The sequence below is a fragment of the Cryphonectria parasitica genome (assembly GCF_011745365.1).
Source record: "Cryphonectria parasitica EP155 unplaced genomic scaffold M406scaffold_2, whole genome shotgun sequence".
NCBI classification, from domain to species: domain Eukaryota; kingdom Fungi; phylum Ascomycota; class Sordariomycetes; order Diaporthales; family Cryphonectriaceae; genus Cryphonectria; species Cryphonectria parasitica.
In genome coordinates this window covers 1,723,706-1,750,942 of record NW_024468910.1, presented here as the reverse complement: position 1 = coordinate 1,750,942, position 27,237 = coordinate 1,723,706, and the positions used below count along the sequence as shown (strand labels likewise).

Below are 27,237 nucleotides of genomic sequence, written 5' to 3'. Positions count from 1 at the left end.
ATCCCTGAATACGGAAATATAGTTGAACAAACTGTGCGAGTGCTTTACTGCCTTTGGGGCTATTCAAGTATATGACAAGTGAATACTTAGATTGACGACTGAAGTGCTATGTCTAGTAGTTCTATCTAGTGGTAACGAATTGTGTTCTTATATAATTCAGCTCTTCAGTGTAGCTGACATGGTTTGGTGCAAAAGCACGACCCGACAACAGCAAAACAACAACAACAACAACAACAGGTGGTTCCTCCAGCCCAATCGTCTCAGGCCGATAGTACATTACTCCACCCTCCAGTCCATCTGTTCGGACGAAACATCGCGACAAGGTTATGGAAAGAAGAAGACTAAAAAAAAAAATCAATCAAAATCATGATGAGATGACAGATTGATGAGGAGGAGGGAAAGGGGCAGGGAATGGTACAAGTACAGGTATGTGGACGGATGAACATGCCGAAGAATGCGTGTGACGATCTCCTCCTCCTCCTCCTCCTCCTCCTCCTCATCATCATCATCATGATGCTCTTCTTTCTTCGTCGTCGTCGTCGTCGTCGTCGTCGTCGTCTGCACCCACCCCCGCCCCCAATCCCCTGCACTTTACCAACATTCTGGCCTGGAGATTCCATGCCAGCCTGAAAGTCTATTTGTCTGCTATGATCTATATCGGGATCGTATTGCCTGTCCAGGAAAGTAATTGTAACACCGTTCATGCCATGCCCATATGCACCCGGATACGACGGCAAGAGATAGAAAATGGCACAGATGCTCATCGGGAGATTCTTGCGATTGATAGGCCAGTCCTCATGCTCATGCACCCCGTACTCGAGGCAAGTCACTCTACAAGCAAAAAGAAAAAAAAGAAAAAAAAAAAAGTCGTCCGGCACGGCCTTCTCCGGTCGTGTGCTTCCAACGGTGCAATCTCCTAAACAATCAGGGATCACACCGCGCTCGGCCGTCCCTCCCCCGGCACTTGTTGGTCCGCGCGTCGGCCTTTGTCCCCCCAGAGACACTACGCCTTGGCTACTGAAACATGCCTGCAATACCTTGCACATCTGAAAATGGCTGAATAGAGATTCATTCCCATCACTATTTCCTGTCGCTTCTCCATCTTCCTTTACTCACAGAAATCCAACGTGACTCATGACTTTCCTGATGACGACGACGACAACTTTCTTGTTCAAGATTGTTTGCACGCAAAGTGCCAAAACCTGGGCGCATTCCCGGGCATATGATTGGCCAGATGGGAAGGGAACACAGCCGGGGCCAGGGGCGGATTGGGCCGCAGCAGCACAGCTTTTTCTGGAACAGACAAGGTGAAAGTGGTACGTGCATAACTGAACCTCTAATCTAGCCCCTGACGTGACCTTGCAGCAGAGCGGCAGCAGCAGGAGCAACAAGCAGCACCCGGCGTCCCTTTCCTCGTCGTACTGTCACCATCGCGAATTGCCCTTTCTCAACGTCAGGCAACGACGACGGCAACGACGACGACAATATCAATATCTTTTTCCTTCTTCTTCTTCTTTTCCTTCTCGTCTTCCGCCATCCTGCGCCGATTCTCTCTCTGTCTCTCTGTGCATCTCGACCGACCGACCCCTCATCCTCTCCTTGGCCTCCTCTCTCTGGTCTTTCTCGACACCCGCCATCTTCTCGTTCCAAGATACCTCCTCTTCCCCTCCTAGCCGAGTCCTTCCATCCATCCATCCATCCGTGACCGCCCCCCCCCCCCTTGGCAAACGCAGCAAAGCCCCGCAAGGCCCCCCTCCGCCCGGTGGCCGCTGGCAAAGATGGCCACCATCCGCAGCCTCGACCATACAAAGTGCGTCTGCTGGCGCGCATCTACCTTCTTTTGCTTCTCGGACATGCTGACCCGGTGGTCGTCATCGCAGGTCCGACACGGAGCTCGCCATCAATATCAAGAAGGCAACCAGCCCAGACGAAACAGCCCCAAAGCGAAAACATGTGCGCAGCTGCATCGTCTACACATGGGATCACAAGTCGGGCCAGTCCTTCTGGGCCGGCCTGAAAGTGTATGACCGTCCTGCTCCTGCTCCTCCTCCTTTCGCACCGTCCGTCGCTAACCGTCATTCTCCTCCTTTCCGCCCGCCCCCCCTCCAAACAGGCAGCCGATCCTCGCCGACGAGGTCCAGACGTTTAAAGCCCTCATCACTATCCACAAGGTTCTCCAGGAGGGCCACCCCCACGTCATCCGAGAGGCCCTCGCCAGTCGCGGATGGATAGAGAGCCTCAACCGCGGCATGGGTGGCGAGGGCATGCGCGGATACGGGCCCCTCATCCGCGAGTACGTCTACTTCCTCCTCGCCAAGCTCTCGTTCCACCAGCAGCACCCCGAGTTCAACGGCACCTTCGAATACGAGGAATACCTCAGCCTGAAGGCCATCAACGACCCCAACGAGGGCTACGAGACCATCACCGACCTCATGACCCTCCAGGACAAGATCGACCAGTTTCAGAAGCTCATCTTCTCCCACTTCCGCAACGTCGGCAACAACGAGTGCCGTATCTCGGCCCTCGTGCCCCTCGTCGCAGAGAGCTACGGCATCTACAAGTTCATTACCAGCATGCTGCGCGCCATGCACTCCATGACGGGCGACGTAGAGGCCCTTGAGCCCCTCCGCGCCCGGTACGACGCCCAGCACTACCGCCTCGTCAAGTTCTACTACGAGTGCTCCAACCTCCGCTACCTCACCAGCCTTGTCACCATCCCCAAGCTGCCCCAGGACCCCCCCAACCTGCTCGCCGAAGAGGGCGCCGCCCCCCGCCTGCCCGACCGACCCAAGCAGGAGATCGAGCGCGCCCCGACCCCGCCCCAGCAGCCCCCGAAGGCTGAGGAGCCCGATGAGATCTCCGAGTTCTGGAAGGGCGAGCTGGACCGCCAGAACCGCGAGTACGAGGAGCAGCAGCGTGTCCTCGAGGCCCAGCAGCTCGCCCAGCAGCAGGCCCAGCAGCAGGCCGCCCTCCAGGCCCAGCGCGACTTTGAAGACCAGCAGCGCCGCCTCGCCGAGCAGCAGCGCCTGCAGGCCGAGGCCCTCCGCGCCCAGCAGGCCCAGTCCCTCACCCAGGGCCGCCTCGCCGAGCTCGAGCAGGAGAACCTCAACGCCCGCGCTCAGTACGAGCGCGACCAGCTCATGCTGCAGCAGTACGACCAGCGTGTCAGGAGCCTCGAGGGCGAGCTGCAGCAGCTCCAGGCCAGCTACGGCCAGCAGATGGGCAGCAAGGACGACCAGGTCCGCGCCCTCCAGGAGCAGGTCAACACCTGGCGCACAAAGTACGAGGCCCTCGCCAAGCTCTACTCCCAGCTCCGCCACGAGCACCTCGACCTCCTCCAAAAGTTCAAGTCGGCGCAGCTCAAGGCCGCCTCGGCGCAGGAGGCCGTCGACCGCCGCGAGAAGCTCGAGCGCGAGATCAAGACCAAAAACCTCGAGCTCGCCGACATGATCCGCGAGCGCGACCGCGCCCTCCACGAGAAGGATCGCCTGGGCGGCGCCAACAAGGACGAGGTCGAGAAGCTGCGCCGCGAGCTGCGCATGGCCCTCGACCGCGCCGACAAGGCCGAGCGCACCAAGGGCACCGAGCTCTCCACCATGCTCGCCCGCTACAACCGCGAGATGGCCGACCTCGAGCAGGCCCTCCGCGACAAGACCCGCGCCCTCGACGAGGCGCAGGATAGGATCCGCAGCGGCGGCGCCGACCTTGAGCAGCTCCTGCGCGACAAGGAGGAGGAGCTCGAGGTGTACAAGGCCGGCATGGACCAGGCCCTCGTCGAGCTCAACGAGCTCAGGGCGGGCCAGGGCGATGCCGACACGGCTCTCGACGGCCAGCTCGACGCGCTCGTCGCGGCCAACCTCGACAAGATCAACGAGATTATCGACTCGGTGCTCCAGAGCGGCGTCGCCCGCGTCGACGATGCCATGTATGAACTCGACTCCACCATGCAGGCCGGCAACCAGAATGCCTCGCCCTCGTACGTGCTCTCGCAGATCGAGAAGGCCTCGGCCAGCGCCGTCGAGTTCGCCACCGCCTTCAACAACTTCATCGCCGACGGGCCCAGTGCCGCCTATGCCGACCTCATCAAGGCTGTCAACGTCTACGCGAGCTCCATCGCCGACGTCTGCAACAACACAAAGGGCCTCACCCGCCTCGCCACCGACGACAAGAAGGGCGACGCCCTCATCGGCGGCGCCCGCCAGTCCGCCCAGGCCACCGTCAAGTTCTTCCGCGGCCTCCAGAGCTTCCGCCTCGAGGGCATGGACCCCATGCAGAAGACGGACGTGGTCGTCAACAGCATGAACGACGTCCAGCTCAACCTCCAGAAGCTCAACAGGCTCGTCGAGTCCTTCGCCCCCGGGTTCGGCAAGCTCGCCGACAAGGGCGACCTCGGCGCTCTGGTCGAGTCGGAGCTGAGCAAGGCCGCCGATGCCATCGCGGCGGCGGCGGCGCGCCTCGCCAAGCTCAAGAACAAGCCGCGCGACGGCTACTCGACCTACGAGCTCAAGGTTCATGACTCCATTCTCGACGCCGCACTGGCCATCACCGACGCCATCGCGCGTCTCATCAAGGCCGCCAGTGCCACCCAGGAGGAGATTGTCCAGGCCGGCCGCGGCTCATCATCGCGCACCGCCTTCTACAAGAAGAACAACCGCTGGACCGAGGGTCTCCTCTCGGCCGCCAAGGCCGTCGCCACTTCGACCAACACGCTCATCGAGACGGCCGACGGTGTGCTCTCGGGCCGCAACAGCCCCGAGCAGCTCATCGTGGCCTCCAACGACGTGGCCGCCTCTACTGCCCAGCTCGTCGCCGCCTCGCGCGTCAAGGCCGGCTTCATGAGCAAGAACCAGGAGGCCCTTGAGCAGGCCTCCAAGGCCGTCGGGGCCGCCTGCCGGTCGCTGGTCCGCCAGGTGCAGGCCATGATCAAGGACCGCCTGGGCGGCGAGGAGGAGCAGGTCGACTATGGCAAGCTCGGCGCGCACGAGTTCAAGGTGCGCGAGATGGAACAGCAGGTCGAGATATTGCAGCTGGAGAACGCCCTTGGGGCAGCACGACATCGCCTGGGCGAGATGCGCAAGATATCCTACCAAGAGGAATAATGAGAGTGAATGGAGAGAGAGAGAGAGAGAGAGAGAGCATGTGTGTGTGAGAGAGGAAGGGAGAGGGAGGTACCATCAATTATCCAGTATGCTGTATTGAACCACATCATATCACTATTACTACTTTTGTTCCTACTGGTGGTGGTGCTGCTGGTGCTGCTGCTGGTGCTGCTGCTGGTGCTGCTGCTGGTGCTGCTGCTGCTGGTGCTGCTTGCTATTCGCCCTACTATGAGTAACTCCTACTAACCCCCACCCACGAAGAGGTAAAAGGGGTAGTAGGGACCAGATCATTGCACGCTGACAAGCAGGGGGGACTTTTTGGCTCGTTGGTCATGAATTCATAGCTAACAATACGTGGCATTCCAATTTTGGTACCTTCAATGACTCTACTACCCCCCCAAGGCATCGATCCTCTTGCCTCGGACGCCAGCAATCCCAACGCAGGGCAGATAGGGCCAACAGAGACACACGGACAAAGAGAATACTATAAAAAGAACGAACGCCAAATGCAAACAAAGTCACCTTGAGCTAGGAACTCTCTGTTCAAGTGTGCACCCGGAGGGGATTGAGGGAGGCTCCCGAGTCAACTTGATCAACCAAGCCCGCCCTCGCTCTCTGGTCCAAGCTGACCGACCATCATACCTTTCCGCGGAACTTGACCGTCCTCCCTAGCATTAAAGGTGATCGGCCGAGACGGGTGATCCCCTCGAGACAACAAATCTGTCCAAGGAATGAAGGAGATCCAAGTGAAGATAACATGGCCATAAATGAGGCACCGATATCAGACACTTCACCATCCGCGTCAAGACCAATCAATCCATGGGAAATTTGAAAACATTTGAAGGAGAAGTCAAGGGCAAGAAATTCATCATCATCTGTCATCAATGACAAGCAATTTAACGACAACGACGGACCCAATTCAAGAACTTGAAGGGGAGGGAGGGGACGAAAGAGGTGCACATCCCGCGGCCGAGGGCAGTGAAGCAATTGTGCAGGACAAACTGACAACACCACTTTACATGACAGGGGGCCGGCCTTCCAACAAAGTTCCAAAGGGGTTCAACTAAAAACCCACATAGCAAAACCTTTTGTGTGTCACCACAGCCGCATTCCGCCTTGTCACGTGGCAGACTGGCCTACTCGTGAAAAATTGTTGTGTCCTCTAATGGATGAGATGTCAATATGTGACTGTATCGATAAGAAGACGCGGGTGTGCAGGGACTCACCGGCGGGTGGCGGGTGGTTATGGCGTGTCAAAATTTGGGAAGCTCAAGGGCTCACACCGTCAGGTCCCTCATTATCTTGGCCGCCAGAAGGTTCGGCTTCAGGTCCAGCTGGGGAGCCAGTATCTGAGAGGGAAGGACTGGCATGACCGGAAGAGGGAGGCGTGGGTTCACAACCATGGGGGGAGGCGGGGGAGGCGGGGGAGAAGGCGTCGTCTGTCTGCTGCATGGCATCCACGCCCCCATGAACCCGGGAGGAAGAACCTTGCTGGAAAGACGATCCAAACAATTGCTCCGGGTGAGGTGGCACGTCCGGCGCAGGACCAGATGAGTCGCCGCTGTCGCTGCTGCTGCTGCTGCTGCTGCTGCTGCTGCTGCTGCTGCTTGCTGGGGGACTGGTGGGGAATGGAGTTGTGTTAGGGTGCTGAGGGGCGTTGTTGTTGTTGTTGTTGTTGTCGTCGCTGCTGTCGCTGCTGCTGCTGCTGCTGCTGCTGCTGCTGCTGCTGCTGCTGCTATTGTTTGCTGCGGGACTGGTGGGGAATGGAGTTGTGTTAGGGGGGGGGTTGTTGTTGTTGTTGTTGCTGTCGTCGTCGTTGTTGTTGTTGTTGTTGCTGCCACTGTTGTTGGGGGGATGATGTCGGTGCTGGAGGAACCACCGCAGGTTGGTGACGCCTGGCTGCGGCTGCTGCTGCTGCTGCTGCTGCTGCTGCTGCTGCTCCTCTGGAGATGACCCTGGAGGATCTGTATCGTAGCAAACGCTGGAGGAGGTAAATCCAATGACAAGAGTAGAGGCGGGCATGGCATAGACAGTGGCAGAGTTGGTGATGGTGGTGGTGGTATTGGTGGTGTTGGAGGGGCCGGCCATTGCTAATACAGGATGTGGGTTAAGGTGAAGAAGAGGACGATGTTGTTGTTGTTGTTGTTGTTGTGGTGTTGGTGAAAAGAGTGGTTGACAGTCTTGTTGTCAACGTTGTCTTGTATTCCGTTGTGGTGAATGTTGTCAGCGTTGTTGTTGTCTTGCTTGTCTTGGTTGGTGTCACCACTGCCGTCGGCGTTACCACTTATTGTTGCTGCTCTTGATCGACGGTAGAGTGAGTGGTCTGTCTTTTCCCCCAACAAAAGAGGAGCCAGAGGGAGGGGGGACTGGCTAGAACGAGAAGAAGAGGAAAGAGGACGAGGAAGAGGACAAACGCGACTGGTCTCTGGACCAGACGATGACCCGGAGCTCGTGTTTCTCGTTGTGAGAAGGCGCCCGCCTTGCCTGGAGGTGATTGCTTGTGGTTGTTGTTGCATCGCGTGTACGTGCGTTATGCGTGACGCCGACTGCGGGGTGTCCCTCTTTCCCACCAGGAGGCGTCCCAAGTTACGTCGCATCGGATTAGACGCTGAGTTGAAAGGCAAGGCGACCAGAGTGGGTCACCGAGCAAGCGAGATGTTGGAAGGGGGCAAAATGGCAGGAGCGATGATGCTTTTTTTCGCAGCCCAGCCATGCACTTAGGCGCCCGCCCTCGTTCTCCCTGCCTCAGATGATGCATACCTTGTATTGTCTCTTCTCTCCCCCCCCCCCCCCTCCTCCCCTTTTTCCATGCGAATTGCCCCGAAGAGGTGAGCACACTCTTGTGTTCCCCCAGAAAGACAGCCAGCTCGGTGAGACCTTCCCCTTTGGCCTAGCACCACACATTCAAAAGAAAGAAAAAGAAGACCATTCCGATGGAAGGGAGGGCGGTGATGTATAGTGCGTGGCGTCGTTGGTCTGTTTTATTATGTCTCACTGCTCCAACCACCCTCTAGGGGGAGCTGGGATATTGTGGTTCCGGGCCAGGGAGGAGGTTTCGCAGCCTGATCAGCCATCATCATGCATGTGCCCTTGGGAGCAAAGGGATCATCAGCAGGAAGATCAAGGATGTCTCAAGAAAAGAGAGAGAGAGAGAGAGAGAGAGAGAGAGAGAAAAGAAAAAAGAAAGAAAAAAAGAAAAGAAAGAAAGCTAGCAGCAGATATCCGCCATCGCCTTTGGGCACTGTGACACACCTTGCCACAAGCCGTGTCGTGTCTCAGTCCCCCCCCCCCCCCTCCCTCCCTTTTTGTGCCGGGCAGCGATCCGCTAAGAATGGCGGTCTAGCCCCAGTCGCTAGCTTGTTTTCTCAGCTGTCTGGGTCCAAGAATTAGCATCGTGATCTATCGGGTTCATCATCACTGGTCAATATGATGCGATCAAAACCCTGCCTCTTCATCTGCATAGCGGCCCAAGGTGTGACAACAGACGGCATAATACGAGAACATGCACGCACGGGAAGAGAGAGAGAGAGAGAGAGAGAGAGAGCCCCTTGTTTATTCTTTCTTTTGTCGTGGTCCGTTTGGAAGACAAAAAATGCATGCAACCACACTAGAAAAGGACATTCGCCACAAAAGCTAATGCAATGCATGGTCCTTTTCTACACGCGGGAAAATGAAACGACGGGAGAGGGGGGGGGGGGGGGAAGGAAGGGCGGCAGCTTGGGATGGGCGGGAAGTGGAGAGGAGGAGGAAGAAGAAGGGGGGGGTCTGGGATGATCATCATCAATCAGGCCACTCACAGTCCAGTCTTGTTTTCGTGTGTGGCTTGCTGGCTGCATCTGGAGCAATCTCGACCTCGCCCTAATTTTCAGCACTTGCGAAAAACCTGGACGGAATGTGACAACAAAATTTTCCCGTCTTCAGGCCGAATGCTGTGCCATGTGAAAATGTGACGAGTTTCAGCTTACTCTTTCTTTTCTTTTTCTCTACCCAACCTCTCTTTCTCCGCGGTCTGGAAGCTTTCTTGTATCCCAATGTACCAGAGGTACCACCGTACCTGCTACCCCCCCCCCCTCCCCCCTCCATTACAAACACACCCCCTCGCTACTCTCTCTCCCTGCAAGAATACGAGACTACATGCACGTTTTGTCGTCGACGTCACAAAAAAAACCCATGTTTTCGAGCCGGAGGAGAGGAGGAGGGGGGGGGGGGGTTACACGTCCAATGGCCCGATGCATGTCTGCCTGAGCAAAATTTTTTCTCGTTTATGCTGTCTTGGATTTGTTATCCCCCCCCCCCCCCTCCCTTACGCAAATGTACCTTCAATAGGTGCCATGTATCTTTGACCTCCAGTGTATGTACATCTGAGCATGTATCTTTGACCTCCAGTCTATGTACATCTGAGCACGTATCTTTGACCTCCAGTCTATGTACATCTGAGCAACGACCGGAGTTTTCGGCCTCGAGCGCTCGATAGTCCGTCCGGCTTTTGGTCGACGACAGGGTGTGTGTGGGCAGGGGTGCTTGCAGCGCTTTCCTTGGAGGAGGAGGGGTAGTCATGGGGGTCTTTCTCCGGCCCCAGCCCTCCTCGTGCCGCCGCGCTCTCTCTCCCCTCTCTCTCTTGTCAATCCTCGATGGGAGACAGAGAAAGCCTTGGTGTGGGCTCTGTGACCTTGTTTGCATGCGTTGGGGGCCTGTAGTATGCGATGCAAGTAAGAAAAGGAAGAAAAGTAGGGGATGTGAGGCGAGAGAGCCCGTCTCAACATCGCTATCCACAGGGTTAGGTCGTCTTCCTTACAGGCTCTCGGCAATCGTGAGACGTGGCTGACCTGTCAGTTCACGATTTGCTGACCTTGTGAGCATCTTGGCAGTCGATACAGGGTAAAGTTTGGGGTGCCATGGCGACGACAAGGCTTTCAAAGGGAGAAGATGACTTGGCTGCTTGCGGGTGAACATTGCTTAGTAGCGGGGAGGGGTTTTCTTTTCTTGAAAGTCCATCCCAGGCTTGTCCACACCATCCACCACCCCAAATCTCTCTTTCTCTTGTCTCTCTTCTCTGTTCCTCTATGCCCTGTCTTTGTGTCTGTGTCCGTTGAAGGTTTGTCTTCCCCCCCCCCCCCCCCTCGTCTAGAGCCCGTGGTTCTGGTCTAGTCTGGTCGGTCCGTCTGGTTTGGCTTGGGATCAACGGGGATTCTGGGGTAAATCGCCCCCGTAGTTGGTAGCTTAACGAGATGGGGCCCTTTGTCGGAGAAAACACCACATTTAGGCCTGAGAGATGGCATAGAGAAACAACAGATTTAACCTTTTTAGCTTGAAGACGATGGGATGCCCGCTACTGAGCTTCTTCTAGCTTTTGGCTTCAACCGAAGCGGACGGGTTCAGGTAGTCTGGCGGCGCTGGGGTCGTTCCACTTGGGACGGGGGCAGTGGCTAAGTCCCCAGCCTGTAAGCTTCTGCTTGCGGAGCCCCTGGAGGTGGACCCTGCAGGCCCATTTTCAGCCGCATTTTGACCTCAACTCTTCAATCATCGTGACATGTTCTCCTACTAAGGAAGGGCGTGGGAAGAAGGCTTTACACATTCGTCCCGCTTTCCACCTTTTTCCTAGTCCCCAAAGACCAAAGAACAAAAAGAACAAAAAAAAGACAAAGAACTCAATTTTACCACAACAAGAAAGTAGCCCCCCTAATGTCAAGGCGGGCGAGGTGCAGGGAAAGGGCAGGTCTCCCTCAAATGGAGCCGCTGAAGCAGTCCTTTTAGTGACGCATCGGTTGCCCTCCACCGGCGCCTTCTCTTTTTCCTGTCGCCGGTTTGTTATTCGACACAGCCAAAGTGAAGGTGGATCACCGAAACTAGAGACACCTTCTAGTTGAAACCTTAACAGTGTCTGAATTTTTGGCAGTAGACAGAGTACTATGGATGCTATGAAAATCTCCTCCAGGGTAATCATCGCCATAGTAGCATCACCCCAGCCATGAGTGCTCCTTTTTGTCGTTCTTGCTGCCTATGTAGTGCGAGTCTCAGTAGTTCCACCGTCCACAGCAGTACCCCATGCAGGATCAAGAGCCCATTTCCCATTCCCTTGATGTCTAGTGCAAACCCAATTCTCTTCCGAGTCAGTGGTGTGACACCCGTGCGCTACTGGAGGAGGGAGGCATTGAAGTTGTCGTCATCGAGAGCATCAGAACTGTGGAAGCGGGCCTCGGCCTCCTCAGCCATGTTGAAGTCAGTCAGCTGCAGGTTCAGGTTACTGATGTCTTGAGTATTGTGGCCGCCGGTGTCGCCTGGAAAACTCCAGTCAGTAACTCAACTTGAAAATAGCCTGAAAAGTTAGAATTATGGGTGACTTGCCAGCATTGCCATCGCTCTCAGCCATATGACCGAGCCCCTCAGTCATTTTGAAGTCCTCCAACATGAGGTTGAGATCCGCGATGTTCCGAATGTTGTCGCTGTGGCCGTTGTCTGGCAAATGCAGTTAGCAATATGACTTGGAACTGGCCTCCAAGCTGTGTAGTGATGTGCGACTTACCCATAATCTGGGTCTGGGCCATTTGGTCAGTGCCGTTCTCGTTAGGCATGATAAAATCGCTCTCGCTCTCCAGAAGAACGCGGAAGTTGGGTCCAAAATATGGGTACAGATCGGTAACGTCAGGCAGATTCTCTGGGTTGGCATCTGGTGCACCAACTTCATCGATGGGAATAAGACGTATGATCACCATTTTGATAACAGCGGGCTCTGTGGAAGGTGTGGGAGGGCGGAGAAACTCTCCATTCTCGCCATGAGTCTCAGGGCAGACAGCAGGGCAGTTCATATCTTTCTTGAACTCCATGACGCGTAGTGGTTGACCAGACATCTTGGGGCGAGGGTGGACAGAAACTGAAAGTTGTTGTATTTCTGGATTTTTATGTGTCAAGAGATAAGTCTTGCAACAGTCAAAGATATTTGATGTGTTGGGGAAGGATAGGAGTTAAGTACCGCGACTTGATGGATGGCTTTGGCGCGTAGATGATTACTTTATGTACTAAGCCCTTCCAACATTCCCGGTAACAAGGAAACTCCAAAGTGAAATGACTGAACGGTAACAGCGGAATCAAATATTCAATACCGACATGCTCCAAGGTGAATGATTCTTGATGAAAGAATATTGATGGTTGAATGCTCGGAGTATATTGTTGTCCTACAGGTATCCTGCGTTGTTTTGGTGCGTGTTGCCCATCGGGTTTTCTAATTGTTTATTTTTTTTATCCCATGTTTTCGAATGTAAATGACCCATCTATTGATCGTAGTGGAACTTACGCATCTTCCCACTAAATCAATTGAATATTCCTTTGACAAAAAGCTGCAACTTTCCCCTTTCCTTTCACCAAGCCTACCCCACGCCACAAACTGGGATTGTTCGACCCTTTTCTACCACTCCATTGTCTTCCGTCGGCTTCCAAGCTTCGTTTCCTTTTCTTTTCTTACCCTCAAAGTCAAGTATCCTTCTACCCTCGAAGTCAACTTTCTTTCTATCCTCCCTTTGTAGTTCAATCTTTCCCCTTCTCAATACATCAACCATCATCTCGAGTCATCTGTCATCTTTACATCAGAACCCAGTCCTCAACCTCATTCAATCATGGCTGACCTCTGCACTTTCCTCCTCAACGAGAGTCAGGCTGCCGTGGCTGGCGGTCGCGAGCCATGTTTTCACATGTCTCCCACTCTGTCGACTGCTGTGGATCAGGTTGCCATGAACGGCGCGATTGCCCACAGCGAGGGCAATGGTCAGCTCTTTCTTGACTTCATCGATACCATTGGATTGCAGTTCCATGCTTTCAACCTGTCCAAGACTGTAGCCTTCGATGCTCCTGAGTTCGAGGCTCTCGACATTCACCAGAAATTTACTTTCACCGCGATTATGGAGTAAGTCGTTTCTACCTATATCTCCAATTCTCAAGAGCTTCAACTGACTTTGGCTGCTGCAGCGAGGTCATTGGCGAGGACACTCTTATTGTCGGAGACGGCATCGCTCCGAACAGACTTTTCATCGGTCCTCTGCGCGGTTTCCAACAGTTCGACCCCTTCACTGGAGCTTACGCTCTTCGAGCTGCACAGGGCAGTGTGATTCCTACATTCCAGCTCAATGGAACCCAGACCTGGGCAGGAATCGCCTTCTTCCTCAACAATGGAGGAGCCATGCCTCCTCTGCCACCCCAGCAGCAGCACCTGACCACCGGTGATGCTTCGACTGAAGCTTCCACTCCTGCTTCGACCGAGAACACCACAGATCACATTCCTCGTCCCCCTAACCCCTTTATTATCTACCGTGCTGCTCACCACCGGACTGTCTCTGAGGCCCACCCTGACGCATCCAACATCGAGATCTGTAAGTGACTCCAGCCCATTATCTTCCCCAATCCATCGGGAGTAAGTTCAAAACTAACAATTATTAGCCAAGAAGATCGGACGTCAGTGGCAGAGCGAGAGCGAGGAAGTCCGTGACGCCTACCGAAAGAAGGCTGCCGACATCAAGGCTGCTTTCATGATAGCCCACCCCGACTACAAGTACCATCCTCGCAAGTCGTCTGAGGTTAAACGCCGTGCCAAAAAGAATGTCGACAAGTCTACCAACGCGCAGTCGAATGACACACTGTCGACCACCAGTCAGTCAGACTACACCGAGGACGATGACGAGGAGTAAGCCTGCCAGCCTTCGACGCAGGCTGTCCTGTTATCGACCAAATCTCCAGAAGTCATGTTTGCTTTCATCACTCAATAGTCATTTCAGGAGATTGGAGCAACGCATCACTGAATTCAAAGTCCCAAACAACCCTACGGCATCGGAATATTCTTGCATCCCGCTATTCGACACCACACCGACTTCCCCCCAAATCCGCAACACGGTTACGGTTTGACAGCAAGCACGACAAATGGCGACCTCTCCGCCGACTCTGTCACGTTATCTTTTCCTTTCCTTTTTTTCCCTTTCTATTTTCCTACATCACGGCATGTGCCGACCAGGTACGGGAGGCAGCCTTGCACTTGGGCCCGGGCTGGGGGCCCAAGTCTCGCCAAAAGGACGAGTAATGTGGAGGAGCTACACGCAGCCTGGGACTTCTGAACCGAGCTACATTGGCCTTTCTTTTTTCTTTTTCGAGTATGGGGGGGGGGGGGGGGAGGGGGACAGGTGGCACCTTTCCCCGGGGGGGGGGGAAAATTGGTTCGGATTCCTGCGTCTCTGCCGTCATCGTACTGGCGGCAAGTCCCTCATGGGACCAAGGGATGGATTCGGCGGAACGGGTTTGGGGGGGTGCTATGGCCAAAATGGCTGGTATGGTTAATGGACAGGTTTGACACTGGGTGGCAAATGGTAATGATGGTGGGGCTGAGGCAATTGTGAGGGGCACAGGATCACCGTCGGTGAGGGGTGTGTGTGTGTGCTGTTCCTGGAAGACTTGGTTCTCTCGTCGGCACCGAACGAGCAAACAAAACAAAACCATACTTATGATGATGACAAATGGCAACTTGGGTGGTGGACACGGAGGGGAATCCCGAGGAAAAAAGGGCACAGGGTTCCTCCACCGGTGAGGGTGTGAGGTTTCCTGGAAGATGTTCTTATCGGTCTGGCCCCCAAAGAAATTAGGTAGCACCTAGACAGCAATCAAAGAAAAAGGTTATTGTAAACCAACAATGGTTTTTTTTCTTTGGGGGTCACGCTAATAACTATGACTATAACGGTAGACTTGTCTCCCATCATGATCCTTTCCAGTCCGACTGCCAGATAAATGTCCCACACCGCCACTGTGATGATGATCCCTTCTCCTTTTGTCCCGAGGGTCCCAGCGGTCGTGAGCACATGTAAAAGGAGCGGCCTGGAGGGGGAGGAGGTGGGTTAGCTCGGGATCCATGTAGCTGGAGTTGGGCGTGACGACGAGCAAATGTCAAGATGCTATCTTGTCTTGGTGGGCATTTCTTTTCTTTTGGGGGGGGGGGGGCGGGGGAAGGGGAACTGACCAGTATTAACGCCAGGCTTCTTGGTCACGTAGCTGATGCAGGGTTCGCCGTGCTCACACAACGGCGCTGGCCGCTTTTTGCCCAATAACTTAGACCATGACTCTTTGGACTCGATAGGATCAAAGACCTTGTCTTCATCTGGTGCTGTCGCCATCGCCGCGGCCATCTCCTGCTTTCCGTCAGCCAGCGCATCGTGAGGCAGGCCGCCAGGGCCAGGGCTACGACCGATGCCGTCCAGCTGCGACGTTGAGATAGATGTCTTCTTGACTGGAGAAGAAGCTGCCTGTGACGGTGCTGCTGGTGCCTTCGCTCGCGCCGGGCTTCCTCCCTCTTCTTCTTCCCCTTTCCCCTCCCCGCTTGCCTCCCCGTCCAATGTCTCCTCGTCGATGGTGTCCAGTGCTGGCGTCTTGGGCTTGAAGAAGCCTCTCAAACTGCTCTGTGAAGGGCCGGGGGCGGCCTTGCCTCTATCCTTGGTCACCACTGTCGTCTTGGGCTTCTTGACTGACTGGCTGGTCATGTTTGGTGCGGCACGCTTAGAAGGGGGTGGTGGCGGAGCACGAGTTATTCGGGGAAGGGGGGTGGCATTGGACGGCGTGCGGCTCATGGTGGTGGGGGATGGGGAGGAGGAGGAGGAGGAGGAGGAGGAGAAGAAGAAGTCGGTCAGGGGGGGCGGAGTTGCAGAGGGCGTCGACGAAAGTACAGGGGCTGTTGCTGTAAACGGGACCTGTATGTAGAATGACTTGCCAAAATCAATGCTGAACTCGACGCCAGGCTCCGTTGCGGGCTGTTGCTGGATGGGTTTGAAAGGGGCGGCAGGCCTCTTGGCGAACATGTCCTTGATAGTGCGGCGGCGGTCAAACTCGTCTAGCAGCTTGGCGGACTGCGGCAGCAGGTCCCTGGTGGTCCACTCCCGCAGGCGCCGGCCCTCCTTGAACATGCCTACTGGATTCACGAGGTCGGCAATGTGAGAGTCGTTCTCGGCCCCATGGCGCACGCGATCGGCCATGACAGCGAAGACAGGGCAATGATCAGATCCCAACAGGCCCTCCTGGATGTTGGCGTCCTCGAACCAGTCCTTCATGCCGGCGGTGCAGAGAATGTAGTCGATCCGGCTGCCAAAGTTGCCAGGTCGCGCGTTCTTCTTGGTCTCCCAGCAGGTGAACATACCCTGGCGATCTGGGTGGAAGGCCCGGGTCATGTCCCACAGGACTGGCTGCTCGCGCCCTTGGTCCCTCTGGCCGACGACCTGACCCTCAAAGAGGAGCTGGTTGAAGAGGCGGCGCGAGGGTGTCGACAAAAAGTCGTCCAGGGTCATGCCTTCTTTGCGCAGCTGGTCAGCGCAGCCGGCGGTGTCGATGTCGGTCCGTATAATATTAAGGTCGCCGGCGAGGATGACCTGCTTGCCCATGGCGGCGAGGTTGCGGATCCTGGCGTCGAGGGCGGTGAGGAAGCCGATTCGGAAGTCCGTCCTCGTATCATCTCGGGTCGCGGGGACGTAGACACCAATGAGGACGAAAGCGGGGAACTCGAGGATGACTGTACGGCCCTCGGAGTCGAGGGTGGCTTCATCGACAATCCCAAGCAGCTGGTCCTCTCGGGGGTAACCTCCTATCTGCTGGTCCTCGGGCAGATCTCGGAACCTAGTGGTGGACTTGGGCGGACACAAAACGCCCGTGATGCCCTCCTCGGCGCGGATGGGACAGCACTTTGCGTTCCGGGTATAGATGGCCACCCCAGAGTAACCTGCGATGGGATCAACATCACGGTCAACAATAAAGGCGAAAAAAAAAAATGCTGGCAGCAACAAAGCAGGGAGATATATACGTACCCTTCTTGTCCCGCGGCAGACTGAAAAACACATCCCATCCCGTCACCAGCACCATGTCATCGGTCAAGTCTTTGCGCTGGATTTTGGCCTCCTGCATGATGACAATATCGGCCTCGAGGATGTCAAACATGGCCTGAAATGACCTCTTCTGGTTCCACGGCGCGTATCCGAACGGATTCCTGTGACCATGACGTGCGTAATGTGAGCGCAACTCGGCACTACTCCAGGACAGCCTAGCTGTGTTTCCCCCCCCCCCCCATGTCTCGCCTCTTTGCAGTTGACTGATTGATGATCACATACCTGATACCGTTCACTACGAGAGAGGATAGTCAGCCATCAGAACGAGAAAAAGGGCAAGGCAAGGGTACAGGGATTAGCACACACCATTCCATGTTGTCACACGCAACCCCATGGTGGGGATGAGGCAGCGTCCTCGAGGTTTCTTGATCAATCTCCTCGTCCGTCCTGCGCCTTCCTTTGTGCGCGAGTTCGTATTATCACTGAAGGAGGAGACGCATTCCCATTGGCCACAAGCAGCTGCTGGCACGAAAGTTGTGGTCTGGCAGCCCCGGAGCCAATTCTTGTGATGCCTTGGTTGTCTTCGTGGTCGGAACTTTACGTGGATGAACGGCCTGAGGAAACCGAGTAAGGCCTGAAATTCAGAGCATCGAGGCTTGAAGATTCTCTTTGGGGGAAGAAGATGGTGAATGCGACTCAGAGGGCTCCTGCTGGCATGCTCCTGCCCTCTTCTGGTCTACCCCCTTGCTGCCCGTTCGAGTTGCGAATGATCCAGAGCCAGATCCTAGCTTTACATGACAAGAGAGGAGTTACCCCAACTTGCCCGGGGTTCGCTACAGGGTCACGATCAGCAAGAACAACACGCCTGCCTCTCTTACAAACAAAACAATCACACTGACCGTCCAAGTTATCAATACCCCTCTCTCTATGAATTTGCATCCATCCCCTTAATGACGTCTCCCTCATTCTGGCTAGGTCACGTGCACTGTTACAGGGGTAGGTCGGGGTGGAGGGAGCAAGGGGGTGAGGGGCTGCTCTGCCAGCCTGATGCAGCTCCGCGCATGGAAGAAGGTGGTCCGAGCTTCCTCGATTCCTAACCCGGCAATCCGTCCATGGCCTGATTTCGCAACATCAAAAGACCTCAATTCGCGACGACCACCCTACCACCACAGCAAGAAAGCTCTCCACTCTCCAATTGACACACACCCGCTGAGATCTCTACAGATCGGCCGACACCCATTCACCACACCCAAAGATGTATGCCCAACGCCAGGTCTTGCGCGCCCTGCGCTCCCCCGTCCTGCAGCGCCGTTTCGCAAGCACCGCCCCGAGGGCTGGCGAGACTGCCTTTGCTGCCGAGCGCCGTGCCGTCAAGGAGCACGCTGCCGAGTCCACCGGTAAGATTCCTTTACTTTATGTTTTATGAGTCGCGGTGTCCTCAGGTGATATATGTATGGGTGGGGGGACAACTACTGACGCAATTGGGAATGGTTTCTAGGCCTCTGGAAGAAGATTTCCATCTTGTATGATAAACCATCCCCTCCCCCCCCCCCCCATCCCCCAAACCCCCCAAACCCCTTTTCGATGTCCCCCATCTCTCGCCAAACCCATGGACCCCCTTTTTCGGCCTCTCCCGAACCTCCCTTTGGCGAAAGCACAACGACCGGTTCTGGCGAGAAGGAGGAGGGGAGGCGCCGCTGTCTAGAGCTACACCGTATAGATAAAAGGAAAACAGATGGAAACCCGGGAAGCTCGAAGCAGCCGGCACCTCGCCCGTGCGGGCTACAGTGCCAATCGCCGTTGCCATCACCGAAATGAAAGATGACAACAAGAAGAGCTGACTTTTTTTCTTTTTTTTTTTTCTCTTTCCAACCTCCACAGCGTCTGCATCCCTGCCCTTTTCGGCGCCGGTATCAACGCCTACTGGCTTTGGAACGAGCACTGGGAGCACTGGTCTCACTTGCCTCCTCTGGAGGAGCGTCCTGAGTATCCCTACCAGAACATCCGGGTACGTCTCATCCTTTCCTTCTTTAACCCCGGGTCACAAGTATACAGAGGTCTGGGTGCTAATTTGAGTGCCTGAAACCAGACCAAGAACTACCAGTGGGGTGACGGTGACAAGGTAAGCGCTATCTTCTGTTGTTCCCCCCTCTCCTCTATCTATCGGCGGTATATTTGTCTTGTGGTTGTGACAGCGGCGGGAGGCTGAGGTGCATGGCACCAATGTGGTCCTTCGTCTTGCTTCCTTGTCCAGCAACTTCCCTGAAAAAAGCTGTTGAATATCGACCGTTAAATATCAAGTGCTGACCGTGCTCGCCAGACTCTCTTGTAGGTTTTCCCACAAATGCGCACATCCAAATCGACTCAAGGAACCGGTGATTCCCCTCATGCCTAAACAAACCCGCATCGTGGTGTCCCGAACTTTCAACAAGTCCACATCATATCTTGAATCTCCACCAAGCAAGACCATGCTGCGACGGCCTCTTCACGCCAGCAGAACATCAATCATTGGCCTGACCCCTCGTTCTGACGCTATGCTCTCCTTTTCTCCTTCTTCTTCCTTTCTGCTTCTTCCCCATGACGTGCGCAGTATGCTGACAGATCTCGCACGACACAGCTGGAACGACAAGGTCAACTACCACAACAAGGACAAGACTGCCTAAGAAGAAGACAATCGACCCAACAGAGTTCTTGTACATGTGACACGAACAACAACAACAAGAGGAGGCGTGATGGCGAAAAGGATGGAGGTAGATTGAGAACGGCGGACGTATAGAAGCAGAGGGCGGATGGGGCGCACCGTCGACGGACGGACAGATCGACCTGTGTACATGTGTTCTAGAGTCGCAGCAATCGATTTGGCTACGTATGCACTTGAACAGAGTGGAACTTTAAAACTTGTCTGTTAGGTGTCATTGTTTGTATGTGTGTGTATGTGTGTGTGTGTGTGTGTGTGTGTGTGTGTGTGTGTGTAATGTATGTGACGAGCTCATGTTGTTCTTGTTGCGCTTTCCACCGCAGGGCAGGTCTCTACACGGAGCTGGGCCGCCGGCTGGTTGCCTGTGTCAGGGGCCGGAACGCCATGACCGGGACTCATAATGGGGACACCACGACGCAAGCTGCAATCCATAGTCTGATCATAGGAGAATCGTTGACAAGCTGCGGGGTTACGGTGCTATTATCTGAACAACATCGACATGCGCAGCACTATCGACTGAATATGAACCTGGGGAGGGCCAAGAGTTGTAGCAAGTCGTGCTGCTGTGTCTTCATATGTATACCATCTTGCACCGGGTCCTCATCGTGCACAGGGCAGGCTCGCGAGCCATGCTCCGTGAAATAGCGTCTTCATACGCATCCCACGACCACGGTATCAAGAACGAAAGCAAAAAGTAATCGGTCGTTGCTATTCGCCCGTGATGTGGTATAGATACATTATCCCAGCTGTGACCCGTTGCTCGCCTTATCCAGAGCCGGCCACCGAGCATGCCCCCCTGGGATCCACTTGATGGCACAGAGGCTCAATTGCTTTTGTCATGTCCTTTTGTTTGGAGGCGCAGCGGCTTGTTGCTGTTAGATGGTGATATAATGCCCCATCTCCCACCAGTTTCTCATTGGTAGACAGACCAAATCTGTGAGGTCTGCACTTCACCAACCCACGTCTCTGACAGGATCTAGACCCCCAACTTACCTCATACCGTCATCGCCTCCCGTCCTCAACTCCAGATACCTGGCGGCCAGGTCGTCCGCCGCCGTCATCTCGCCTCTGACCCTCATGATCATGGCCATCTTGGCCGTCACCTCCAGCTTCTGCTGTAGATCTTCTACGGCTACATAGAGTTCAAAGGCGCGCCGCAGCGGGTCCATAGCTTTGTTTAGGTACTCCATCCTCGCCTTCTCTGCGGTGTCGTCCTGATCCACCACGATCAAGTCGTCGTCGTCGTCCTCCTCCTCTTCGTCCTCCTCCTCTTCGTCCTCCTCCTCTTCGTCCTCCTCGTCATTCGCCTCATATGACCTGCCGCCCTGTACCGCCGGCGTCTTGGCCCCGACCTGTCCTGCGATACCGACGTACGCATCGGCAAGGCTCGAATACATGTTGGCAGCCAGGTGACTAAAGTCGGACTCTAAACATCGCGGGAGGACGGCGCACAGCAGGTCAGCAGCGCCGTCGTGATCGCCGAGGGCGTTGAGGATGACGGCCAGTGCAGCGACGGACTGCCAGAGGAGGGCGGGCAGACCGGCCTTCCAAGACAGGGCGACGGCACGCACGGCGATCGAGAAGCCTCGGTGCGGGCGACCGGTGCGCTCAAAAAGGTGGGCCTTCATCAGGAGCAGCCGGACACGCAGCACGACGTCAGCGCCAAGGCGGCCGCTGCGCTCGTGTGCCTCAGTGATGAGACGGTCAACCGTGTCAAAGGCAGCGCGGAAATCGCCGCGGCGGACGAGCAGATCGAAGTGGAGGGAGTCAGCAACAAAAAGCAGGTCGGGCTCGTCGTCGCTTCTCGTCTGCAAGACCTGGCGCAGGAGGAGGTCGGCTGCGTCGAGGTCGCCGCGATGAAGGTTCCTGCGCAGCTTAACAAGGGCGCGCAGCTTCTGGCGGTACCTTTCGGATTTCCAGATGTGCAGGCAGTCGGGGTCCATGTTCTCGAGGAGCTCCAGCCCCTCGTCGTACCTACCAGCTCCAACCAACAGGCCAGCGAGGCGGCAGGTAATCTTCAGGGTGTCATCCAGGATGGCATTCTGGGCATGACAGCGCAGGAACATGTCGCAGAGCATGTTGGCGAGGATGCCAACACCCACACGGTCCCAGACAGTGACGTAGAGGGAGAGCTGGGTGCCAAACATATTGACCAGGCCGCGCCGCACGATGATGTGCGAGCTGCGCGCAATGTTCTCCAGAGCGAGGGCGATGCTGCCACCGCTGGTGAGGCCTTCCTTGGCTTCGGCTAACAGGGCGGTACACCAGGTAGGCCACATGCCGGCTTCCTGGGCTTTGGAGCCAAGATACCTGAGGGTCTCTCGGCCGGCGGCAGACATGGTGCGGGCTCTGGCAGATTCGACTAGACGCGGGTGCTGCAGGCTGAAGTTGTAGTAGAAGTTCAGGGCGAAGTTGAGGCAGGTGATGTCTTGCTTTTGGCGGCCCGCGGCGATGGTCTCGAGGATGGAGGACATGGCGTCTGCGTGGCAGCCGAAATCTTCCTGCAGAACTGCCAGGTTCAGCAGGGCATACTGGTGGTGTTCGCGATCGCTGTTCTGCATGGTGTAGTCGAAGAAGCGGTGCAGATACTCGAACGAGGTAGACTGGTCGCCGGACCTCCATGCTTCCAGGAACCTGATCAAAAAGGAAAAAAAAAAAAAAAAACGAGTCAGTGCTGGTCTTTGTTGCCACCGGAGAAGAAAAGGGGAGAAGGAGGGCCAGTGCCGCACCTGAGATAATATGCCAGTCTTGGGTTGGCACGACTGGTCTCGAGCAAAATAGAGAAGCGCTGTTGCAGCTCCCGAGGCACGCGGACCCCGTATCCTGAAATCAGGAAGAGCGCAAGTCAACCAAAGTTAGCAGCACACAAAGGTAGGTTGGAAGAAGGATGACCAACCCCCCCAAGGCCAAGAGCCCGCAAGGACAGGAGAGTAGAGCAGAGGGACAAAACTATACGTTGCATCTGGGCAACCTGGAACTCAATCAGGCCATCAATGTTCCAGGCGCTCGCGGGCGTCGGGGTGTTGCCGACGTCGCCATACACAAGATCGGGGACCCAGGAGCCCCAATCGGGAGGGGCGCCGGCCTCGAGAGCGGCGTCGAAGGAGGATAGCGGTCGTAGGCCCAGTATGGGACTACCACAACGAGCCCAGGCGGCGGCGGTCGGCTGGCGGTATATGACAAAGTCCGTCCATAGGCGGGAGGCGCTCAGGAAGGGGAGCCTGCGGAACTCGACATGAGCCCTGCGGGCGAATAGACCCAGGGGGGAGTTTGACAGCAGAGGGACGGTGTGGTCGAGGTCGGCGCCTTCATGGTTGTCATCGTGCTCGATCATGCGGCGGATCTGTTCCTTGGTGGCGATGATGGCGGGCAGGCCGTAGAAGAAGCGGTGGAGGGTATCGAGGGAGTCGAGATCCCATAGGCGGGAGAGGAAGAGATCCCACAACCTCCGGCCGGGAAGGCCCACGGCGGCAGGGATGGGCTGCAGGAGAGTCTCGAACGGGGTGATGGACTCGATCAGGTCTATGTCCTCCTGGGCCCTCTGGAAGCGGCGTTGTGGGGCAGAGGGGATTTTGATCGGGATGGTGTGGCTATGGCTAGCGAGGAAGGTGAGGATGTTGATGAGCTGGTCAGCTGGCACAGCGCCCTCGCAGTAGATGGTCAGGAGAATGAGAAGGCCGATCTCCTTGGGGGCGAGGAAGCGGGGCGCCATGGTACGGCGGGGGGGTGTCGAAATGCCGTGGTGAACGATGTGATGGGTAAGGAAAGTTCACGGTGGAATTCGACGGTGGAGGAATTCGACGGTGGATCTTGATCCTGGGAAGACGCGGTGTGCACGCTAGGTCATCGTTAGGTCCTTCCTTCTTTGCTTCTTTGCTTCTTTGCTCCCTTCCTCCCCCCTCTTCTCCTCCTCCACAAAGCAGGGGCGGTGCCAGACTGCTTGAGAATATTTCTCTCTAGTGATTCACGGGCGTGGGCAATTGGGAAAAAAAAAAAATAATAATAATAAAAATAAGAAATAAAACTTCTCGCAGTTCGAAGTATGCGCGTGTCCGGGACGGTGACGTTTGACTGTTGACGCGTGGCGGGGTTGTTGCTCCAGGGATCGGTGGTCGGAACCACAAAAGGTGGTGGGGCTGCTCTTTTGGGCGGCGCTGGAATACCAAGACAACTTCTGCTGGTGCTTGCGAGCTTCAATGTAAATTTTCAAAATAATAAAGATAATCTGGTCGTCGAGATCCCATTTGGCTGGCATTGTTGTTTCCAACTGAAAAAAAAAAAATTAGTAACGCGTGTGTGTTTCGCGTGTTAATTATAGACTCCAGCAAGTCAATGTACTACTGTAGTAAACTGGTAAATAGTAACCGAACAGCAGGCAGCCAAGTCGCATTGTCGCAGGTCGTGACTTTTGTTCATCAACGTGTTGTTCATAACATGCTTGCACGTAGTTCAAGAGAGCAAGGACGTACAGAAACATGGAATCCTCCACTCAAGAGTGGCAGGCCCAATCTTGACATTTCTCCCGAGCCTTAGTAGCTCCCAGTCTAGATCACAATCATCGCTCCCCGGTAGGAGTGAGATAGAGCTATACTCTTGCTAAAGTAGGTAAGCAATCAACAAGCCTTTCTAATTACAGAGAAGAGGAAACCTGAAGAGGGGATGCAGCGAGGGCATCGTCAGTTTGAAACCTTGTGGCGATTGATTTTCGAATCCTTGCCATCGCATCTCCTACGTAGTTCCCAATCTCAAACGCTTCTTTCGGAAGACCAGTTTCAATCGAGTAGTCGGTGGTGGAGACTACAATCTCTGGCCTTCCTCTGATTCTCTCTCTCACAAACACATGCATATATATGCAACGCATGCCTGGGGGAAAAGCAGAGGAAACAGAGAAGAAGGAGAAGTTCGAAAGCAGCACAGGGAAGCATGGAAGAGAAGATAGACTGGGCAAAAAGAGATGACGGGGAGCGTTAGTGACGGTTCGCATGCCCTCCTCCTCCCTTCTCTCTAACACAACAAAACATGTTCACCTGCACCAGGCCCAGCGGCCCACGTGGACGCAGTAACTGACAATTAAGTTGGTCTCCCTTGTTGTGTATCTGTGTTAAGGCTGGCAGACCGTGTAATTAGTGCTCTCAGGCCAAGTCGTATTGATCACAGCACCAAGTGTTGAATGTAAGCCACTATTCAGGCCGCTCCGGCCCATTCCTCAGCCAGTCCGGCCACGCCGTGCCGCCGGATTGACTGATTCAGATATCCCTCAAGGCGAGTCAGGCCCTCAGGGCCTAGTTGAGGATAAAAGAGAGCATTATACGACTCTCGTCAGTACATAGAATAGAAGAGATAAGCTTCAATAGATGTTCGTTATTCAACACATTATCAGTACGATCGTGATCTCTAACCCTGGAGGCATAGAGGCACTCGACATCCTCATACACTGTATCCTCCATGCCTGATCAGCTAGAGGACCTCAACATAAGGAGTACTCGCTCCGGGCGTGAATACGGCACAGCCTTATCAACAAAAGACCTGGCCCAACCTGAAGACTAGGCAAAAGGAGGAAAAACCTCCTTCAACACAAGAAGCCATGTCTGACACCGAGGAAAGGAAGGAGGGAGCCTCCTCAACCTCGAGGCACCTCAGCAAAGAGGAATGGCTTACCCAGGGCAACTGAACCACCTGGGAGCTCCCAATGAAGAGGCTCTTCATCGAATATAAGAAGTTCGACTTGATGAAGCCTCTCTTTGTGGCCCTCCAAAAGAAGGCACATCTGACTGAGGCTGAAAAGAAGGCCCTGGCAATCTCCATCAACCTCGTCGAACCTGAGGATCGCGACATTCAGCTATCAGCTGTCGATAGTATGATCCACCGCCGTTCGTGTGGCAAAGAGGCCAGAAGCCTCGTCAGCTATAAATCCGACCCAGTGACCAAATGGCTCATCCTCAGGGACTGGGCAATAGGCACAGGCCCTGTTCAATACCAGGAGCTTCTCGCGGACCTCCAGTTCATCAAAAGCAATGCGTTCAAGACCTCAAGCGAGTATGTCAACGCGTTCAACCTCCTCAAAGAGCGCCTCACCCTCCTAGGCCGCCAGGTCGACGAGGTCGAGTACCAAGTCAGCTTTATTCAGGGCATTCAGGCTGAAAACCCTCAGTGGGTGGCTCGAATTCGACAAACGATGCGGCTCAGCGCCCCCAGGGGCCTTTTCCCTTAAGGCAATTCAAGCTGATTACATCGACGAGGTCAGGAACTTGAGGACCCTCGAAATAGCCAACCTTAACAAGCTAACAAGGGCTCAAAAGGGGAGGCAAAAGGACGAGCAATTGAACCTGTTCTCACAAGGGCTATTCAGCTGAGAACTGCTGAATCATCTACCCTGAAAAGCGAAAGGATAAGGAGAACTGGCGAGGAAAGAAAGGCTAAGAGGAAAAGACCTCGAGCAACACCTCGAGCCCTCAACAAGCCAATTTAACCGCTAAAAAAACAGCTAAATAGCTGAAAGGAAGAGCATCAGTACATCTATCTATCAGCAGAAACCCTAGTCCAAGATTAATCCTCACAGCACATACTATTCACCAATCAAATACAATATTTATACTCACATGCTTATCAACAAGAGATCTATAGAAATACTAGTACTACCTGCTATATATTTAATATTAGAGAATATTTTGATAGCATCAATTTTATAATAAAGATTCCAGAAATTATAACTAGAGAAAGCTTGATAATACTACTAGAAGTTAGCTAAATATAGCTATTATATTGTATTAATAATAATAAGATAAATGAACTTATTCTTCAAAAGATTTATTATTGCTTAGATTTCTCTCGAGATATTATTAGCCGGATCATCTAAATCATCTGGTAACTCAGATGAGCTACAGCGAAGAGCTGGATATATAAGATACATTCATTATCACTAGATAGAATCACAGATATAGCTCTTCAGTTATCAATCTAAGTATTAAAGCAACTATATTCTGATAGCCCCAAAGGCAGTAAATACTCAGCATGTTATTACAGTTGTTTTCTATTCAAGGCTTATACTTAGCACTGCTCTTGTTAGCATAAATCCCCGGATACTTCAGAATCTTGGAAATATTGCAGCATTCATTACATTTTGATAACTCTTGTTCAAGAATAGTTCAGTATATACCTCTTGAGCAATAGGAAATACGATAGCTTCTCAAACTCTAATCGGATTTATTGCAGGCAGCGCTACTAACCCCACTAATCTCAGTGAGCAGGTTGAAGCTTTCATGAAACGCATCAAGGAGCTTGAAGAACAACAGAAGGCTGGTAACAAGGAGCTCCACTTCAAGATGGAGATGCCCAGCCCCTATGAAGGAGAACGCTACGCTCTCTAGGCGTTCCTCATCCAGTGCAAGGCCTATTTCGAATACGAGAAGAAGAAGTTCAAGGAGGAATTCAATAAGATTCTCTTTGTCGGATATCGCTTGAAAGAAGACGTTCTTGCATGGTTCGAACCTGTTCTTCGGAACTTCTGTAACTTTGATACCCTCGAACAAGATAAGCATATAGTATACATTTTCAAGGACTTCAGCAATATAGAATAATCCCTTAAGAATATCTTCGATAATACGAA

General features: G+C 54.3%; 8 protein-coding genes across 8 annotated transcripts; 4 read left to right on the top strand and 4 right to left on the bottom strand.

The window, feature by feature from the left end:
• Positions 1-1,778: 1,778 nt before the first annotated feature.
• Positions 1,779-5,099, top strand: M406DRAFT_286376 (ANTH-domain-containing protein; the record flags this gene model as incomplete). Its single annotated transcript, XM_040918673.1, has 4 exons — positions 1,779-1,810; positions 1,881-2,021; positions 2,114-2,918; positions 3,039-5,099. 4 exons carry the CDS (start codon positions 1,779-1,781, stop codon positions 5,097-5,099), a joined length of 3,039 nt encoding a protein of 1,012 aa, XP_040779380.1.
• Positions 5,100-5,421: 322 nt separating this feature from the next.
• M406DRAFT_354890 (uncharacterized protein) lies at positions 5,422-8,228 on the bottom strand. The gene is made up of 2 exons (XM_040923020.1): positions 6,520-8,228; positions 5,422-6,041 (listed from the first exon to the last, which is right to left on the bottom strand). Exons 1-2 carry the CDS (start codon positions 7,185-7,187, stop codon positions 5,996-5,998), a joined length of 714 nt encoding a protein of 237 aa, XP_040779379.1. The 5' UTR covers positions 7,188-8,228; the 3' UTR covers positions 5,422-5,995.
• A 3,003-nt stretch (positions 8,229-11,231) lies between these two features.
• On the bottom strand, positions 11,232-11,947 carry M406DRAFT_71430 (uncharacterized protein; the record flags this gene model as incomplete). The annotated part of the gene is made up of 3 exons (XM_040925439.1): positions 11,232-11,377; positions 11,475-11,555; positions 11,623-11,947. 3 exons carry the CDS (start codon positions 11,945-11,947, stop codon positions 11,232-11,234), a joined length of 552 nt encoding a protein of 183 aa, XP_040779378.1.
• A 762-nt stretch (positions 11,948-12,709) lies between these two features.
• M406DRAFT_44005 (uncharacterized protein) lies at positions 12,710-13,774 on the top strand (the record flags this gene model as incomplete). Its single annotated transcript, XM_040924236.1, has 3 exons — positions 12,710-12,996; positions 13,059-13,459; positions 13,527-13,774. 3 exons carry the CDS (start codon positions 12,710-12,712, stop codon positions 13,772-13,774), a joined length of 936 nt encoding a protein of 311 aa, XP_040779377.1.
• Positions 13,775-14,752: 978 nt separating this feature from the next.
• Positions 14,753-17,766, bottom strand: M406DRAFT_107430 (uncharacterized protein; the record flags this gene model as incomplete). Its single annotated transcript, XM_040915240.1, has 5 exons — positions 17,300-17,766; positions 17,216-17,228; positions 16,916-17,094; positions 15,109-16,830; positions 14,753-14,947 (listed from the first exon to the last, which is right to left on the bottom strand). Coding segments are annotated over exons 1-4 (1,911 nt in total), but the record flags the coding sequence as incomplete, so codon positions are not given.
• A 307-nt stretch (positions 17,767-18,073) lies between these two features.
• M406DRAFT_56116 (uncharacterized protein) lies at positions 18,074-19,819 on the top strand. Its single transcript, XM_040924569.1, has 6 exons — positions 18,074-18,330; positions 18,432-18,456; positions 18,815-18,941; positions 19,023-19,055; positions 19,254-19,261; positions 19,551-19,819. The coding sequence occupies exons 1-6, from the start codon at positions 18,189-18,191 to the stop codon at positions 19,594-19,596; spliced, it is 381 nt and encodes a 126-aa protein (XP_040779375.1). The 5' UTR covers positions 18,074-18,188; the 3' UTR covers positions 19,597-19,819.
• An 801-nt stretch (positions 19,820-20,620) lies between these two features.
• M406DRAFT_336902 (uncharacterized protein) lies at positions 20,621-23,343 on the bottom strand (the record flags this gene model as incomplete). The annotated part of the gene is made up of 4 exons (XM_040921195.1): positions 20,621-20,827; positions 20,963-22,265; positions 22,361-22,454; positions 22,587-23,343. 4 exons carry the CDS (start codon positions 23,341-23,343, stop codon positions 20,621-20,623), a joined length of 2,361 nt encoding a protein of 786 aa, XP_040779374.1.
• A 1,977-nt stretch (positions 23,344-25,320) lies between these two features.
• Positions 25,321-25,984, top strand: M406DRAFT_326880 (uncharacterized protein; the record flags this gene model as incomplete). Its single annotated transcript, XM_040920145.1, has 2 exons — positions 25,321-25,743; positions 25,913-25,984. 2 exons carry the CDS (start codon positions 25,321-25,323, stop codon positions 25,982-25,984), a joined length of 495 nt encoding a protein of 164 aa, XP_040779373.1.
• Positions 25,985-27,237: the final 1,253 nt, after the last annotated feature.

Excerpts from the sequence above, each read along its gene's own strand:
- M406DRAFT_354890 (XM_040923020.1), bottom strand. The coding sequence starts at position 7,187 with ATGGCCGGCCCCTCCAACACCACCAATACCACCACCACCATCACCAAC. Across the intron at positions 6,042-6,519 it reads GACGACGCCTTCTCCCCCGC|CTCCCTCCCCTTCAAGTTCT; the intron begins CTCCCCCGCCTC and ends CTCTTTCGTCCC.
- M406DRAFT_56116 (XM_040924569.1), top strand. The coding sequence starts at position 18,189 with ATGTATGCCCAACGCCAGGTCTTGCGCGCCCTGCGCTCCCCCGTCCTG. Across the intron at positions 18,457-18,814 it reads TGGAAGAAGATTTCCATCTT|CGTCTGCATCCCTGCCCTTT; the intron begins GTATGATAAACC and ends CAACCTCCACAG. Across the intron at positions 18,942-19,022 it reads ATCCCTACCAGAACATCCGG|ACCAAGAACTACCAGTGGGG; the intron begins GTACGTCTCATC and ends GCCTGAAACCAG.